General features: G+C 44.7%; 1 protein-coding gene across 4 annotated transcripts in view; it reads right to left on the bottom strand.

Annotated features, from left to right (window-relative positions):
• LOC149352902 (exosome RNA helicase MTR4-like) overlaps positions 1 to 15,850 on the bottom strand; it is a 148,762-nt gene that overhangs the window by 119,576 nt on the left and 13,336 nt on the right. For all 4 annotated transcript variants that reach the window (XM_089582092.1, XM_089582091.1, XM_089582095.1 and 1 more), the window contains exons 12-21: positions 14,023 to 14,133; positions 12,437 to 12,538; positions 12,200 to 12,325; positions 10,680 to 10,830; positions 8,080 to 8,252; positions 6,638 to 6,712; positions 4,999 to 5,127; positions 4,610 to 4,720; positions 3,968 to 4,060; positions 563 to 658 (exon numbers count right to left, since the gene is read on the bottom strand). In XM_089582092.1, the coding sequence (XP_089438218.1) occupies positions 563 to 658; positions 3,968 to 4,060; positions 4,610 to 4,720; positions 4,999 to 5,127; positions 6,638 to 6,712; positions 8,080 to 8,252; positions 10,680 to 10,830; positions 12,200 to 12,325; positions 12,437 to 12,538; positions 14,023 to 14,133 (1,167 nt within the window). The remainder of the gene's footprint in view (positions 1 to 562; positions 659 to 3,967; positions 4,061 to 4,609; positions 4,721 to 4,998; positions 5,128 to 6,637; positions 6,713 to 8,079; positions 8,253 to 10,679; positions 10,831 to 12,199; positions 12,326 to 12,436; positions 12,539 to 14,022; positions 14,134 to 15,850) is intronic.

The following is a 15,850-nucleotide window of genomic DNA, read 5'->3' as shown; positions in this document are numbered from 1 at the left end:
TTATTTTTCTGCTCTTTTTTTAAGGGACACAATATGCACATTCTTTTATGTTTAGAGTGTATCATGCTCTAATTACCATGTAATAAAAACATGCAAGACTACATGGTAAATTTGAGACTGTTTCGATGCAGACCACATCTCCGTGATCACAACAAAACAAATGGGGTAAAAATCCATGCACCCATTGCTGTGCTACGCTTTCCACGAACAAGGTATTAAGCTCAAAACAAACTTTCAAGAAAACAAGCCTGAAAGTTCTAACCTAGCACACACTGTCTATGTGTAGATGCCAACAAATATATTCATTTGGAGCGCTTAAAGTTCATTTTTGGGTGAAATATCTCAGTACAACATAGAAGCAGTGTTGGAGATGCCAAAAAGTGTATTTTAAAAAATGACTTTTCTTACGATTTTTGCGATCTGATCCCCACATCCCCCCTAAAGCCTAATTCTCAAATTTATACAACTACAACGCAGTACAATAAACAAGTCCTTCTTAAAGCATGAACGGACTGCTATCAGCCTAGAAGATGCATGCTCAAAAACATCTTCATCACTTCACCTTCATCTTCTTCTCGTATTCTTCATACAGCTTCGGAAGATCCGGTCTTGAATGCAGTGGATGGGAATACATCCGATTCTCAAAGGCCTCGATTTTCTACAAAGGACCCAAGAATGAAACGTCGGGCGAACATGTCAGATAACCTACGGCATGCAATACCGTATTTACATTTCCAAAGGTAAAAACTTGCGCAAACAGTAGAAGAAGAAGGAGACGGTACAACAGGACAGAGCGCAAACTTCCAACTGGTTTATTTAGGAAACTGTACCTACATATATAGACAGGTGAAATCATATCAGAGTGATCAAGCGTAAACACGTGTGCACACAACCAGCGAAGACCCACTACCAAGCAGGGCAAAGCTAATAAAATCTCATCATGTTATCACTGAGGCCAAAAGATGCTAGCTGTAAGAAGGCTGAATGAAGTATGCAGGGTAATACCAGCAACGCAGACAGATACACACACATACACATGCACGACTGCGCGCGCGCAAACAACACATGCACATGCACACACACACACACAAATAGACAAGCACACGTAACCTTGTAACAACACATATCTTTGGCAAAGCCAAGTCAGACCTAAAAACAAAGTAAAACAGGCAGTCACAAACTAAAACCGATAAAACAGCCAAAAGGCTAAACCTGAGTGAATGAAATCAATTTTCTAGGCAAAAGCCGCGTCGCTCATAAAAAACCAACAACAAAAAAATCAACAACAAAAACAAGACGTATAGATTTCTAAGCAAAAGTCGCGTCAGACAAGAAGGTATGTAACAGCAAGTAGCCCAACAAATCACACATGTCCTAAAAAGGCTAGCTCCTTATCAAGGAGTGTTAAAGAGGTGGAACTAATACATTTTTCACCGTTTTTCGTTATTAAAAAGGCCTCAGTGATCTCTCTCTGCATTTTGGTTTTGCTACGTGCGAGAATTATAGTGCCCTCATACACAGGTTTGCATTTATGGCAGACAATATGGTCATACAGGTTGCCAGTTTTGTAACTTTCCACATTCCTCTTGTGTTCAATGATGCGGTCATTCACGCATCTACCCGTCTGTCCAATATATATGCACCCACAAGTGAGAGGCAGGCTGTACACAACATTGGTGGAACATTCGACGAACCTAGTGCCATGCTTCTTTTCACATCGCTGAGGTTTTTTGGCCAGAACGGTACATACGCTTGACAGCTTAGTAGGCGCGGAAAAAAGTACAGTCACATCATTCCTGTTTCCAATCTTCTTCAGGTTATGGGAAATTTTGTGCAGATAAGGGATGACTTGAATCTGCTGTCTTGGCCGAGGCACTGTCGAGGCTTCCTTACTGTCATTCCTTCGTGCTTTATGTAGTATACCTGCTGTTACACTGTGGATTGCGTTGGCGGGATACCCTGCTTTTTCAAGACGATTGATCTGGATGGTGACGCTGCTTTTCAGGTTGTGTGAACAGCTCCTGGCAAGTGCTGCTTGAAGAAGACCAGCTATTATTCCACATTTGACGAGCTTCGAGTGGGCGCTTTCATAGGGAAATAAGCTTTTCTTTTGCCTAGAAAATTGATGTCATTCACTCAGGTTTAGCCTTTTGGCTGTTTTATCGGTTTTAGTTTGTGACTGCCTGTTTTACTTTGTTTTTAGGTCTGACTTGGCTTTGCCAAAGATATGTGTTGTTACAAGGTTACGTGTGCTTGTCTATTTGTGTGTGTGTGTGTGTATGTGCATGTGTTGTTTGCGCGCGCGCAGTCGTGCATGTGTATGTGTGTGTATCTGTCTGCGTTGCTGGTATTACCCTGCATACTTCATTCAGCCTTCTTACAGCTAGCATCTTTTGGCCTCAGTGATAACATGATGAGATTTTATTAGCTTTGCCCTGCTTGGTAGTGGGTCTTCGCTGGTTGTGTGCACACGTGTTTACGCTTGATCACTCTGATATGATTTCACCTGTCTATATATGTAGGTACAGTTTCCTAAATAAACCAGTTGGAAGTTTGCGCTCTGTCCTGTTGTACCGTCTCCTTCTTCTTCTACTGTTTGCGCAAGTTTTTACCTTTGGAAATTATGAACCAACTCGCCCAGAAGAAAGTACTTATCGTATTTACATGCATTACGAATTCACTTGTTTCTCTAAAAAAAAATTCGCGAAACCCTGAACGGTACATTCATTAAGCAAAGTAATGTGCTAGAAAACATATATTTTCCTAACTTAAATAATTGGGTGCATTCATAACAAGAGTAAATTGGTAGTGATTTTTACCCTCTCCTCTCAATGTTGAAGCATTATGATAAATCTTTACAGCCCATTCTGTCTGTCCACCAAATGTTGTGTTCACAGATGTTAAAATGAATTTGCAGTGTTAGATGCTCTCAAACAGGGGTGTGTGAGTATGAAGCTGCTATGCATGGTCAACTAGGAGCTGCAACTTCCAAGAAGAAAAAAAGACTTGTCAGCTGCAGAAAACTTCGGAGACAGGTATTAATCCAAGCAACCAGAATAAAGCCCAACCAAAGTCTGAGCCTAAAGCAACCAAAATTTTCGAACAGCTATAAGGAACTACTCTACAATGCCTCCTCCACATATTCTGTGAGGATTCTTTGGAATTAAACATAGGGTAAGCAAGTTGAGCTTACACTACACTTTCTGCCATGTATGTAGTCAAATGTTCCACAGCTCTTCCGCTCCAAATATTGCCTGAGCTGTCTCACTACTGCCTCAGGACAAGTAAACTTTTCACACTTTCTTTTTGTCAATGACAATAGTAGACAAAGCTTTGATAGGAAAGTATAGCAGGCCATGCCTTTTTGTCCTCTGTGCACAGATACACTCTTGGTATGATCAAATTTACCACGAGGGCGAGAAAACGATGGCACCAAGTTGCCAGTTTTGTGGAATGTGTTGTGACAGCTACCTTGACAACACTGAGTACCAAAAATCACATAAACTTGCGACAAGGGCAACATCACTGCACAGCAGACTTCATGCTCCAACGAATCCACACACATATATTTCGATCCTCATACAAAGAAAGGTCTGTCCATGCCAGAGATGGCAAGCTCTATCAATGGTTCATGATCACTTAGATCCCCTGATTGAGAATCGCTGACAGCATGGACACTTCTCGTGCAATCAACTGAGAAAGCTTCTGCCTAGAAAGGTTCGGTTTTACGGGGTTTAACATCCCTAAGTGACTCATGCTATGAGGGACGCCGCAGTGAAGGGCTCCAGAAATTTCGACCATTTGGGGGTCTTTAACATGCACTGACACTACACAGTACACGGGCATGTAAATCAAATTTCCCCAGAATTCACGCAAATGTTCCCTTTGCTTAAAGTCCAGTACCTTAGAAAGGTATACATCTACATTTGCAGATCCCCACTCTTAACACACTGGCAGCATTGCTCACCTTGACAACTTCCCTCATGTTGACGTCTTTAATGTTCAGGTCTTCAAAGGGGTCGACCAACGGTACTCCCTTAGGAAACCTCTCTTCTACTTCCTGCAACAAATTCAATAAGTGAAACAATCAGTTCAGTGAAGTGCGCCATGAATGCTCTAATCTCTTGCCAAAAGATCGCAAAGAGCTCTTCACTACACCTTACAATAGGCAATTACTCCAAACTAAACACCCTCCTGTATGAGGATGTCTTGTTCACAATATAAAAGAAAGGTCAAAATAAAAGCACCACAGAATCAAACATCTAATCAAAGGCTTCTTCCCCCCCCCCCCCATATTTTAGCATGCCAAATTTCTGCCTCATATTATATACGGATCCAAAGAATTTTCAGCCTAACTTCGCAGTTCCGGTCTCGTTATTGCTGAGCACTATCACCATCAGGTTTCCAGCATGAGGAGGCACGGTCTAAAGGTGACGCCAGTCGGCTGTTTCAATGCTTTCGATTTCGACGCCATTTCATCACGATGACCTTGCCATGACCACTCCTGTTCATACCCTGCCATACTACAACTCAAGGTAAGAACGCAGTTCAGTGAGGAAAAGCACAACTCCCTCCACTACCCCGGTCAAACTTCAATCTGAGAACGTACCCTAACTGACTTGAGAACGGCGGCTCTGTTGTCCGAAGACTTGAGGTCCTGGTTGTAGAAGAGGCGAACCGTGCTCATCTTGCTGATGTTGTCAATGGGCACAGGAATTACCTGGGATATCAGTGAAAGGAGTAAGGAAAAAAATAGTCAGCGTACGCAACTAAAATGTTTGCAAACTACAGAAGTTATTACAAGCATACTTTTAGAATGTAACAAAGCTCTGAAGTGTGTTGACTATGCTAGGCTTCACTTACTAAATCAACGTATCCATAACACAAGCGGAGTTTATGCACAAAACTATGCTTTGTCTCACAGCTTCCACAGTTCAGCACTGCGCTATAGTAATGGAATAGATGAGACAAAGTGTAATGGAAAGAGCGCAGACAAACCTGCATTTCCCCTTTCTCTCCTCGCTTGGGCGGCGTAATCTTGGATGTGAGCTTGGTCTGCGCACTCTCCTTGGAGACATTGAGAAGTACCTCGACGATCACCATGGGCTCCTTCAGGCCAGACTCTCCCTGAGCAAATGCACATGAGAACACCAAAAGATAATTCACTTTTACATCTTCACATATATCATCACTCAGTGTGCCAACAGTGAGCAGCAGCAGACATTTAGCTTTACCAATTTCATCGATCCTGGCTGCAACGGTCGCGTTTCGAAGGAGGTGAAATGCCAGAGGCCCGTGGCTGTGCAATGTCAGTGCACATTAAAGAACCCCAGGTAGACGAAATTATTCGAAGCTCCCCACTACGGCATCCCTCATAGCCTGAGTTGCATTGGGACATTAAACCCCATAAACCAAACCAAATGTAACAAAAAACGAAGTACTAAACAGAAAGGCTATGTCATGCGTAATTGAACAAAATGATAACGCAACCTCCGCGACTCACAAATTCATGCTTATGACTCGAGGAGGTTGTGAGACCGTTTAGGTCGAAAAGCGAAAGTTGCCATGATGGCTGCATGTACACAGCCCGATTTTTGCAGCCTTCCTACCCCAAGTCACACAAACTGCCAAACCAATAAGAGTGCTTTTTGGCGATAACCTGTTTCAATAACACACTGACGCCGACTCCACGCATGGTTACAATCTCCCCTTGAAGCGTTTTAGCTTGGTATTAATTAACCGCAGACGGACGGCATTTTTACATCACTACACTGTGGCACACTGTGTACATTGACCGCTAGGGTTGCAACTAATTGCATGGAACATAATGCAAAAGGCAAGACACGCAGAAAACGTCAGAGAAAGCTTAAATTCAGTCGTTTTACACACATCGCAGTTACGTGCTCGACTACACGGTTTCATATTTGGAATGCTCCTGGATATTCTGCGATGCGTCTGATTTACTGTACACCATCACTGCTCGCATCATCCATCACTCAACAGCAAAAACGAACACAGCAAGCTACTGAAGCCTATGAGATTAGTGGCTACAAGCAATCATAGGGTTTCTCAATGAAGAAAGCTCCTTCTCCCCCTGTTTACCTGGCCTCGCACGCAAGCAGTGTTTGGTTTACCGCATACCGAAGCCGCCCAGGTGCGGTGGAGCATAGTTCAAATTATCAAAGGCGAAACACATTCACGTTAGAATTAACAGGCTATGTTCTAAATACACTCCCATGAGGCATGACCGTCTAAGTCATACAGTTCGAATGATCCAGAAATAAGCCATGCAGCCATACTTACCCAGCAACTGCAGGCAACACACAAACATAAACTCTTGCCTATGTGGCAACACAATGTAGTACAAGCACCTTCCTCTTCTCTTGTACAAACGTTACTTTCATCAATACTCACTGATCTTATTAAGTTGTATGATCAAGCGCTGCAATCTTACACTAATCATGCGTTACTGTGCTCATGCTAATCATAAGCAAGTTGGAAATACTTCACTGAATGGGTGGCTCAACAGGTAGGTCGTTAGACTTGTTGCGACCTATGACCCAAGTTTTTGTTTCTTTTTTTTTTAGTCCGCTGAGTAAGTACAGAGAAAGAGAGAGAGAAAAAAACGAGAACTAACCCGTGCGGCGACCACTTTCTTCTTTGAGTAGCTAATGACGACGCCCCACCCAAAGTCCTCTTCCCCATTGTGAATCTGCAAAGAAATGTAGCAACAAGAATGAACGCAAGAAGCTTGTCAACAGCTACCACGCCAGTGTAACGAAACATTCAGCAATAGCTGGCTACGGTGGTGAATGCACCATTTTCTGCACAACATGGCATGTTTGGCACAATCACTAGTTGCACACAGAGGGATCTACAACACGGTGACCGGTATCACTCCATTTTGCTCCTTCTTTGTCCTCCGTGTTACGCCAACAACGCCACAGAACCAGGAAACGTTCCCTTAACAGCCATCGCTGTAAAAGCATGATTAGTGGAGTTATTTGAATTTGATTTTTCAATGTTGGCTTGAAGTCTGATTTTTCACTCGCCACCCAAAGGTACTACTAGCAGCTAAGGGTACTGAAAACTGTTTACCACCTGAAGCTGCAGGCAGAGGCCATACTTTTCTCTGGGCAGCGCCTCACTGATATGCAACTCGACCTATGCTGATCAAAAGGTGCAAGACTATGCTGCCTTTGAATGTAGCACTAGTCCCATGTCCCACCAATGTTAACACCACTTCAGGCAAACCTTTAGGCAAGTAGTCTTGAGCTGAAACATAGATTGTTGTGATTCAAGGAAAGAGGCTCAATAAGAGATATTCAAAATTCCGCTAAGTGCGCTTTTCCACATAAATATGTCACCAAAGGCAAGATGGCCCACTTCTCTATAAGGAAACTGCATGGGCTACAGGACAGGCACTAATGGTGTGGATAGAATGTAAGAAATGCATTTTGGGAGAATCAAACAAAAAAAATAGCCCTCCTTGCTTTGTTTCAGCTGGAAAAGCATGGTCAGCCATCTTGTCTTGGGCAACATTGTTATGCGAGAAAGCGCACTTGCGGAATTTTGAATGTCCCCTCTTATGATGATAATGACTGATAATACAGCTAACTCTTTTCAATTTGAACAGCTGGTTTATTTGAAATGGCACTTAGGTTCCACCAGCAGTGAATGTGTTAAAATGGCCCCCTCTAACTGGAACAAATTTCCAGTCCCCTTGGAGTTCTAATTACCGAGAGCCGACTCCAAAGGAAAATGGCAGCTTAGCCAAAGAGTGCCATGGCTACCTGTTTTTCCCAAGCATTCCACTTCAGAAGAGATGATCACCAGGCCAAAGCAAAGACTGTATACCCATCGGAAAACCAGTGGGTACCTGGCAGCGCGGGAATTCACACCCCACATTTTGTGCATGGTAGATGCTCAAATCACTAGGCAAGAGACTTTTGCATTCTACCCCCTTGGAGCCCGTGCCCTGCTCTGAGAAACTGTCCCCCGTCAGGTTCAAAATGTGGCCAGCCAGCGAATGACAGAAGTGGAGCGGGGAAGGAGGCGAAGGGATGGGGAGCCACTCACGTGGACCATGCGTCCTGGCTGTAGGTAGGGCACACAGTACTGGGGCTTGGTGAGGAAGGCCTGCAGTTCCCGCGCGAGAGAAGCCAGCTGTTGGCGCACCTTGTAGTACGAGGCCACCTCCAGCTCGTTGGGGATCTGGAAGGACTCCAGCTGGGCCTCCAGCTTTCGCAACTCTGCAATGAAACACATTGCGGTGAGGAGCCTCGGAAATGCTTATACCTTCTTCAAAACCTGTCGGTTTAACTATACGCAAAAGCAGTTAGTTTTTGCAGTGCAAGGGATAAATACACATAGAGTAAAACCTTGTTAATTCAACCCCCTTAATTAACACGCTTGGACTGTCACCAGAGTCCTAAACGCCTGTGCGAGTCTATGGCGTCGAAAGCTCATTCATTCAGATGCCCTGCGCTGGCATCCATTAATTCTAACAGGCTCCTAAAGTAGCACCGTATAGAGATATGACCTGCTCAACAAGTGATCAACCAAATATTTGTCCTCTGGCCTGAATTGCACATTACATTCTTTACCACAGCCCTCTAATGTGTGTGCAACGACAGGCATTGCACGATCACCAGGTCCCCGTCGATAAGTCCAGAGGGGGTCTAGCTGCAAAGTTTGTTTCTGGAGCTTCGTTGCCAGCCCACAGCGATCAGCCAGCTGAGCCCATAGCTACACACTAAAATGATAATTTCTTTGTCCATGATTTTTCTTTAAAGGCATAATGCCGCTCTGGTGCCAATCCACACTTCCCTCACTTTCGTCCGCATGGCGTTTTTGCTTGCTAGCACTCCGCTCTCATCACGCGCCGTTTGCTGTTTGTGAGGTGAATCCTCCTCAGGTGCGACGCCACATGTGAAGGAGTTCCAGCAGTACCGAGTCACACAGTGACAGAAGCTTTGGAGACCTTTTCCAATACGGAGCAGTCCTCCTCATGCCACTTCCGACAGTGTGCACAAATTAAAGCGTTTGATGGAACTGCGAAAAACTGTCGTCGTCGCGGAGTTTTTGTCTTAAAAGAAAACGACCATGCCCAACCTGCCACTCAATAAATTTTACTTTCGTGCGAACGGCTTTTGGCAGTTATGGGGCAGCCATTTGACAATTCGACATATCGGATAATTAGGACATTTTCTCACTTCCTTGAAGTCCGAATTAACGAGGTTTTACTTCAGTTGAAGTATTTGTTAAAGAACCCATTGTAGATGCACGGAAACTGAGTCAGAAAATTACAAAGCTTGGGAAGAAACCATGGATACTATTACAGTTTTTGAAAAGTCCGCTCTGTTATGCATGTCTGCATTGCAGGCGGTGATAGAAATGCATTCAAAGCCTAGGAGGACAAGAAAGGCTGTAAAAATTCGCGTGTCCTGACAGTGACCCCAGTAGCACAGGCTTGAATGCAGCATGCCAACAGCTACTCTAGAACCAGTGCCACATGCAGATTGTCCAGAACAAGCGTTCCCGCAACAAAAACTTCAGATTTTTGTTGTGGGAGCTTGAAATAACTTGAAAACAGTTGTACAATAAGTCTGCCATTACAAAAATTGACCGTCGAGAGCTTTCTCTGGATGTGCCACAATTTGCTAAATGAAATTTTGGAAATCCACTGGTTGCAAGGGTGGCTGATTTCAATAATTTATAGTTGGGCTACTAAAAAGTTTACTAATAGACACTGCATGCTCTAGGCCTCGCATGCAACACTGTCAACAACATTTCATTGCTTTTAACCCTTGCTTAACATTATGTGGAAAACTCTGTGCACCAGACAGAAAGCATTAGAAATGCAATGTTACATGGAATTTTCTTCAGATGACTAACACTACAATACACGTCCGGCTTAAAGGCTGGCTCCTTTTGCCTGCACGGTATTTGCACATGGAGCCTTAAAGGTGCACTGAAGAGGAATCTGAACTTGTCTTTTTGCCGCGGGAACTCGATCTACACGTTTCTAGCATTCTTAGAAACTGCGACTTATTGCCCTGTATGGCGGATTTCCCAAATTAAATCGAATTAACAGCCGGCTCCCGCCCTTTTTTTTTAATTCTGCCTCGTACGATGGGCGGAGTCGACCAACGCATGGAGTGCCTTTCACCCAGTCCCGTGGCGGCTTGCCGCTCTGCCATCGGCGGAGTAATACGTAGTAGTCCGTAGTAGCAAATAGTCCGCGCGTATTTTTATTTCTGCGGGCTTATTTTGCGGCTATATTATCTGCGAATGAAACTATTTATTCATGGAAACCTAAAAAACAAAATAAAGCGAAAGCAAAGCCTCCACGGAGCTGGCTGAAAGGAACTTCACGCGTTGGTCGACTCCGCCCATCGTACGAGGCAGAATTAAAAAAAAAGGGCGGGAGCCGGACGTTAATTCGATTTAATTAGGGAAATCGGCCATACAGGGCAATAAGTTTCAGTTTCTAAGAATGCTATGAACGTGTAGATCGAGTTCCCGCGGCAAAAAGACAAGTTCAGAATCCTCTTCAGTGCACCTTTAACTGAAACCAAGACAGGTCTAGCATGCAATTTCAGCCAAATTGATCAAAACCAGTTGGGTGTCCATCACGGGCATATCTACCCGCATTGTTCAAGGCATTTTGAACTCACTCTCGTAGAGGGTCGGCATCATTGCGTTGTTCTGGAACTGGAAGAATGACCGCTCCAGGATGTACTCCGGGTTGACCTCTTCCACCCGCATCAGGTTCAGCACCATGTTGTACGTCAGGTGGAATGCACTGTTGATTGGATCAGGCAAGCCCTGCCAACCAGACAAGACAAGGCACATCAGCCATCTCGGCAACAAAACAGAATTAGTAACTTCCGTAACTTGTGAACATCCCCTCCGAGAGGCATGGGATAGACTTAACGAAAACAGCATCAACTGCACAAAAGTTACAGGTTGGTCTTAGAAGCAGCACTTCTGAACACCTGTTGCTATTACGGTGCAGCAGGCGTATAGAGAAAAAAATTCAGGGGGGCGCTTTGTTGACCTAAAGTGCGGTGAGGCGAAAGCCTTTAGCGCAGTGTTACCGCTTGTGTCACTGATGTGTGGTTAAGATGTTAATTAAGTACACAATTGGTTGTGAATCTTAAATGCTGGAGACACTGGAGGGCGTTTGGGAGGCGTCCGTCTGATTCAACGCCTTTCTGCAAACACTCTCCAGCGTCCCAGACAAGGAGAACTACATATGCATTGGCAGGAAGTAGCGTAGCCATTAGCACACTCGGCTGCGGAACGGAAGGATGGCGGTTCGAATCCCATCATGCACAAAGATTTTTTTCTGGTCTGACTAGAAAAAGTGTGACACCCCTGCCAACAACCTTCTGCTGACAACCTTCTGTCGACAACGATGAGGCATTAAAGGTGCACTGAAGAGGATTCTGAACTTGTCTTTTTGCCGCGGGAACTCGATCTAGACGTTCCTAGCATTCTTAGAAACTCCAACTTATTGCCCTGTATGGCCGATTTCCCTAATTAAATCGAATTAACGTACGGCTCCCGCCCTTTTTTTGAATTCCGCCTCGTACGATGGGCGGAGTCGACCAACGCGTGAAGTTCCTTTCAGCCAGCTCTGTGGAGGCTTTGCTTTCGCTTTATTTTGTTTTTTAGGTTTCCATGAATAAATAGTTTCATTCGCAGATAATATAGCCGCAAAATAAGCCCGCAGAAATAAAAATACGCGCGGACTATTTGCTACTACGGACTACTACGTATTACTCCGCCGATGGCAGAGCGGCAAGCCGCCACGGGACTGGGTGAAAGGCACTCCACGCGTTGGTCGACTCCGCCCACCGTAGGAGGCAGAATTAAAAAAAAAAGGGCGGGAGCCGGCCGTTAATTCGATTTAATTTGGGAAATCGGCCATACAGGGCAATAAGTCGCAGTTTCTAAGAATGCTAGAAACATGTAGATCGAGTTCCCGCGGCAAAAAGACAAGTTCAGATTCCTCTTCAGTGCACCTTTAAAGGCTTTCCCCTTAATAAGCTAAATTCCAGTTCACACAGTAAGCAGATGCAGGTGCAAGCATGGAGGTTTCCAGAGGGTGACTAAGTGCTACCTGGTGCTATGTAAAGAGACCACAGCTAATGGAATAAAGGGCACTGAAAAACTCCGAACACACTCTCACCTTGACGATGTCCTTGCCAGCGGCTGGACTCATTTTCTCGTCAACCATGAGAACGACGATTCCACGATCGTCCAAACCACGCCGTCCGGCACGGCCACTCATCTGGATGTATTCTCCGGAAGTTATCTGGGCGAGTTAATTAAAAAAAAAGAAAAAAGAAAGGGGGTTCACAGTTCACATCCAGGCAACAAGTGGGCGCCCACTTCGAAGCAAATGGTATATCGTACTCTTCCTCACCCATCGGAAATCCTTGCCGTCAAACTTTCTTGCATTTGTGAAGAGGACAGTGCGGGCAGGCATGTTGAGTCCCATGGCGAATGTCTCTGTGGCAAACAGCGCCTGCACAAGACAAAAAGATGAGAATGCGCTTTGAAACAAGCGGTCGCATTTCACTTACACATGGGTGTACAGTTTCAGGGAAGAAGTCTAAAAAACTATTTATAACAAATAAGAGAATGCATGAAGTTAACACCAGAAAGCCATCACGGCCTCTGCCACATCACAACTCTGCATCACATATAGTAGAATCACTCTGCATTAAAGGTGCTCAGATCAGCAAACATATTATGTACAACAGTGTCTTTATTATCTCAACTATTAGTGATGGCATGGTTCTGAAGATGCAGCTGGTAACTTGTTAACATACTAAAACGTGCAGCATTAGTTTAGGAAAGGGACAAGAAGTAACAGTCGATTTGCGAAGCTAGGTCAAATGCGAATTGGGTGCCCCAGCACTGTGCGGCCATTGTTTTGCATTTTTTATCTTCGTTCTGCATTGCTTATTGCGGTTGCGCTTTGTTATTCATGATACTGCCATGGTAATAAAGTGGTAAATCAAGTGTATTCTGTGTGCTGTGTTTTTTCATGGCATGGACGAAGCGCAATAGATGAGACACAGTGCTTATTGCATCTTTATACACATGCATATCAGCTACGGCACCTGTTCTGCAGAAAACCCGGTGTCGGCGACAGTGATACTGTGAGCGGAAAAGCAGGTGGCAAGCACCTGTTAAACCGGAGGACCAGAGCGACAAACGGCTTTTTCTGTCAATGTAGGCTTGAGTGCTAGCGTAGCAAAAATATGTTTGCTCCTACTCCAGTCAACCCATTATGCATATAAGAATGATTTATTTTGTGTTATCAGATTTTATGTTAATCGTGTTTTCCATTTCCTCATCTAAGTTTTGTGGAAGTACCATATTTGCAGGAAATGTGGCCGTGAATATAACAAAAGGGGTGGAAACGAAAGCTTTGTGTGAATACAGCATCTTCTGCAATCTCAGGCATCTGAAGAGCAATAGTAGTAAAACCTCATTGATGAGTTTATAAAAAAGATTGTGAAAAAAAAATTTACCAGAGAAAATGTATGATCCCAACTAACTAATTTTGAAAAATGTAAATGTCGAATGAGGTACAAAGACATTTACTGACTACTTCACTTCATAAAAGGGTCGATTAACATTCCTTGGCACAAGACCTGAACAGATCCTCTTCAAGTGCCAGCAGTATTTAGTCCACATTTGCGCTCTCTTAAGTGAGAAAAGAACTTTGTAATGCATCCGGTCTGTCGACGGCAATGACAAAAGTAACCAAAATTTATTCCTCGTGAGCTTAGAGATGCTTTGCTCCTGCGCACCTAAGTAATGTGAGGAAGCCACCGAGACGGCTAACTATCGCAGCGTTTCTGCTTTTTAAGCTGCGTTCCCCAGACCTGGCCTGCGCATATATCAGCGCATCCCTGTAGCTCTTCCCACGACTCTAGAAAGGGCCTGCTAGAGTACATTTCAGGGCTCCACTGACAACCACCTGAATGGGCGACATACCTTGACGAGCCCCTCCGCAAAGAGAATCTCAATGGTCTCCTTCAAGATGGGCAGCAGGCCAGAGTGATGCACGGCAATGCCTCTCCTTAAAAGCGGCAGCACTTGTTCAACCTGGAGAAAGAATGTAATGAGCAACAGTATAAAGGGCTTTAACTAGTTTGCTACATTACTATGTGTGCGGCCAGAAAATAGTTACCGTATAAACGCATATAAGGACCGTAATTTTTTTTCCAGATTCGAGGGCCAATTTTTGAGGTGCATCCCATACATGCGACGTGCGATATTTTTTTTTTTTAAGTAGAAACACCAATCAGGGAATGTGCGGTATTTATTCGGCGTTTAGTCGTTACTCGCGGAGTCTTCCAACTCAGAGCTGGTGCTGTGCTCTGGTGCACGCTCATCCCACAAGAAGTCGCGCAGCATGTCCGTTGTCAACACGTAGCCGTTGTTCCGTACTTCCATCACATAACAGAGCAGCTGTTCTTCCAGTTCGGGAAACTTGCATGGCTAGCCTCGGAAAGCGCGCTTTTTGCAGCTTATGTTCCTCAATGCATCCTTTCGGTTGCGCCATCGTCGGACGCACTTCTTGGCCGAATTTCCTGCCCGCTGCACGCTTGCCGTGTTCAAGAGCTAACTCCTAGCCGTGTGGCTTTGCCCATCATGCTAAAACTGCATTGCTCGGCTGCAACACGCAAAAGCCACAACCACCACAACTACGGTAACTACGGTGAACACGCTAACACGCCACAAAAGCAACAAATGGCTCGAACTGGTGATATTGATGACGATGTGGATAACGGGAAATCGCGGTCGAGAAAAAATTTGATGATGATGATGACTGCAACCTCGGGCGCCATCCATGGACAGCACTTGGAAGCTCCTGTGCGCGTGCGTGGTCTCGGCGATCAAGCGCATCGCTGCTTGCAGTAGAAGCAGTAGAAGCAGAGGGGGGGTGGGGGTCAGTTTAGATTTTTCGAATCTAAGCACCCCCTCTCACTTTGGGCATCGCGATCGTGAAAAAAAAGGGGGTGCTTAGAATCGAGTAAATACGGTAATAGAGTACAACGATACTGCGCAGCCAAAACCATTGTCAGACATTATATCTAGAGCCTGCATGATCCAAATGCTTCTCAAGATCCTAGACGTACTACCATGCTAGACACTCCGGAGAAGCTTTCGATGATCTGCGGCATGTCTGTGCGCTGTAAGCGCGACAAATCTGGATATCCACTGGATGTGTGGAAAGTACAGTCGATGCGACAGTTCAACTAGAAAGGTAGCAATTTCTTTGTATCTTGTGGAGTGAAAATAGAGGGAACCTTTTCAGACATGCGCTGTTTGTGGGAACGAAGCGCAAGTTTGAATAACATTCTAGTTAATTAAATTCCACCGTACGAAACCTTGTACTCAACTAAAACCGAAAGGCTGCTGTCACACTGCAGGCAAAATTTACACCTGCAGCTCAATATAGCAAAGCAAGCATCGAGTACTGACTGCAAAGCACAAGAAGTTTTCTTATGTTCAGGATGTCAGCGGGATCAAACCGGAATTGGCATTGCACATGCCCAATGTTGAGCAGTCGCATTCTCACAACATTAGTGGTATCAAAAAACAAAACGAACAAGGGTCAAGGGAGAACCGCAGTTCACAGTTCTGACAGGCGGACTAGTCGTTTAGGTCAAGCCCTACTTATGTACAGGTTACATTACCAGAATATTAACGGGATCAAACTGGCTACCAGACTGAGGCTCCCGCTCCAACCCTTGTTCAGTTTGTTTAATGTTGTCGAGAATCTCTTCTTCCCGACTGCTGTCTAGCGTGGGTCGAC

Source organism: Amblyomma mixtum, chromosome 3 (genome assembly GCF_055824585.1).
Source record: "Amblyomma mixtum isolate Tamu chromosome 3, ASM5582458v1, whole genome shotgun sequence".
In the NCBI taxonomy this organism is placed as follows: Eukaryota; Metazoa; Arthropoda; class Arachnida; order Ixodida; family Ixodidae; genus Amblyomma; species Amblyomma mixtum.
This window is presented reverse-complemented; position numbering and strand designations above follow the sequence as displayed.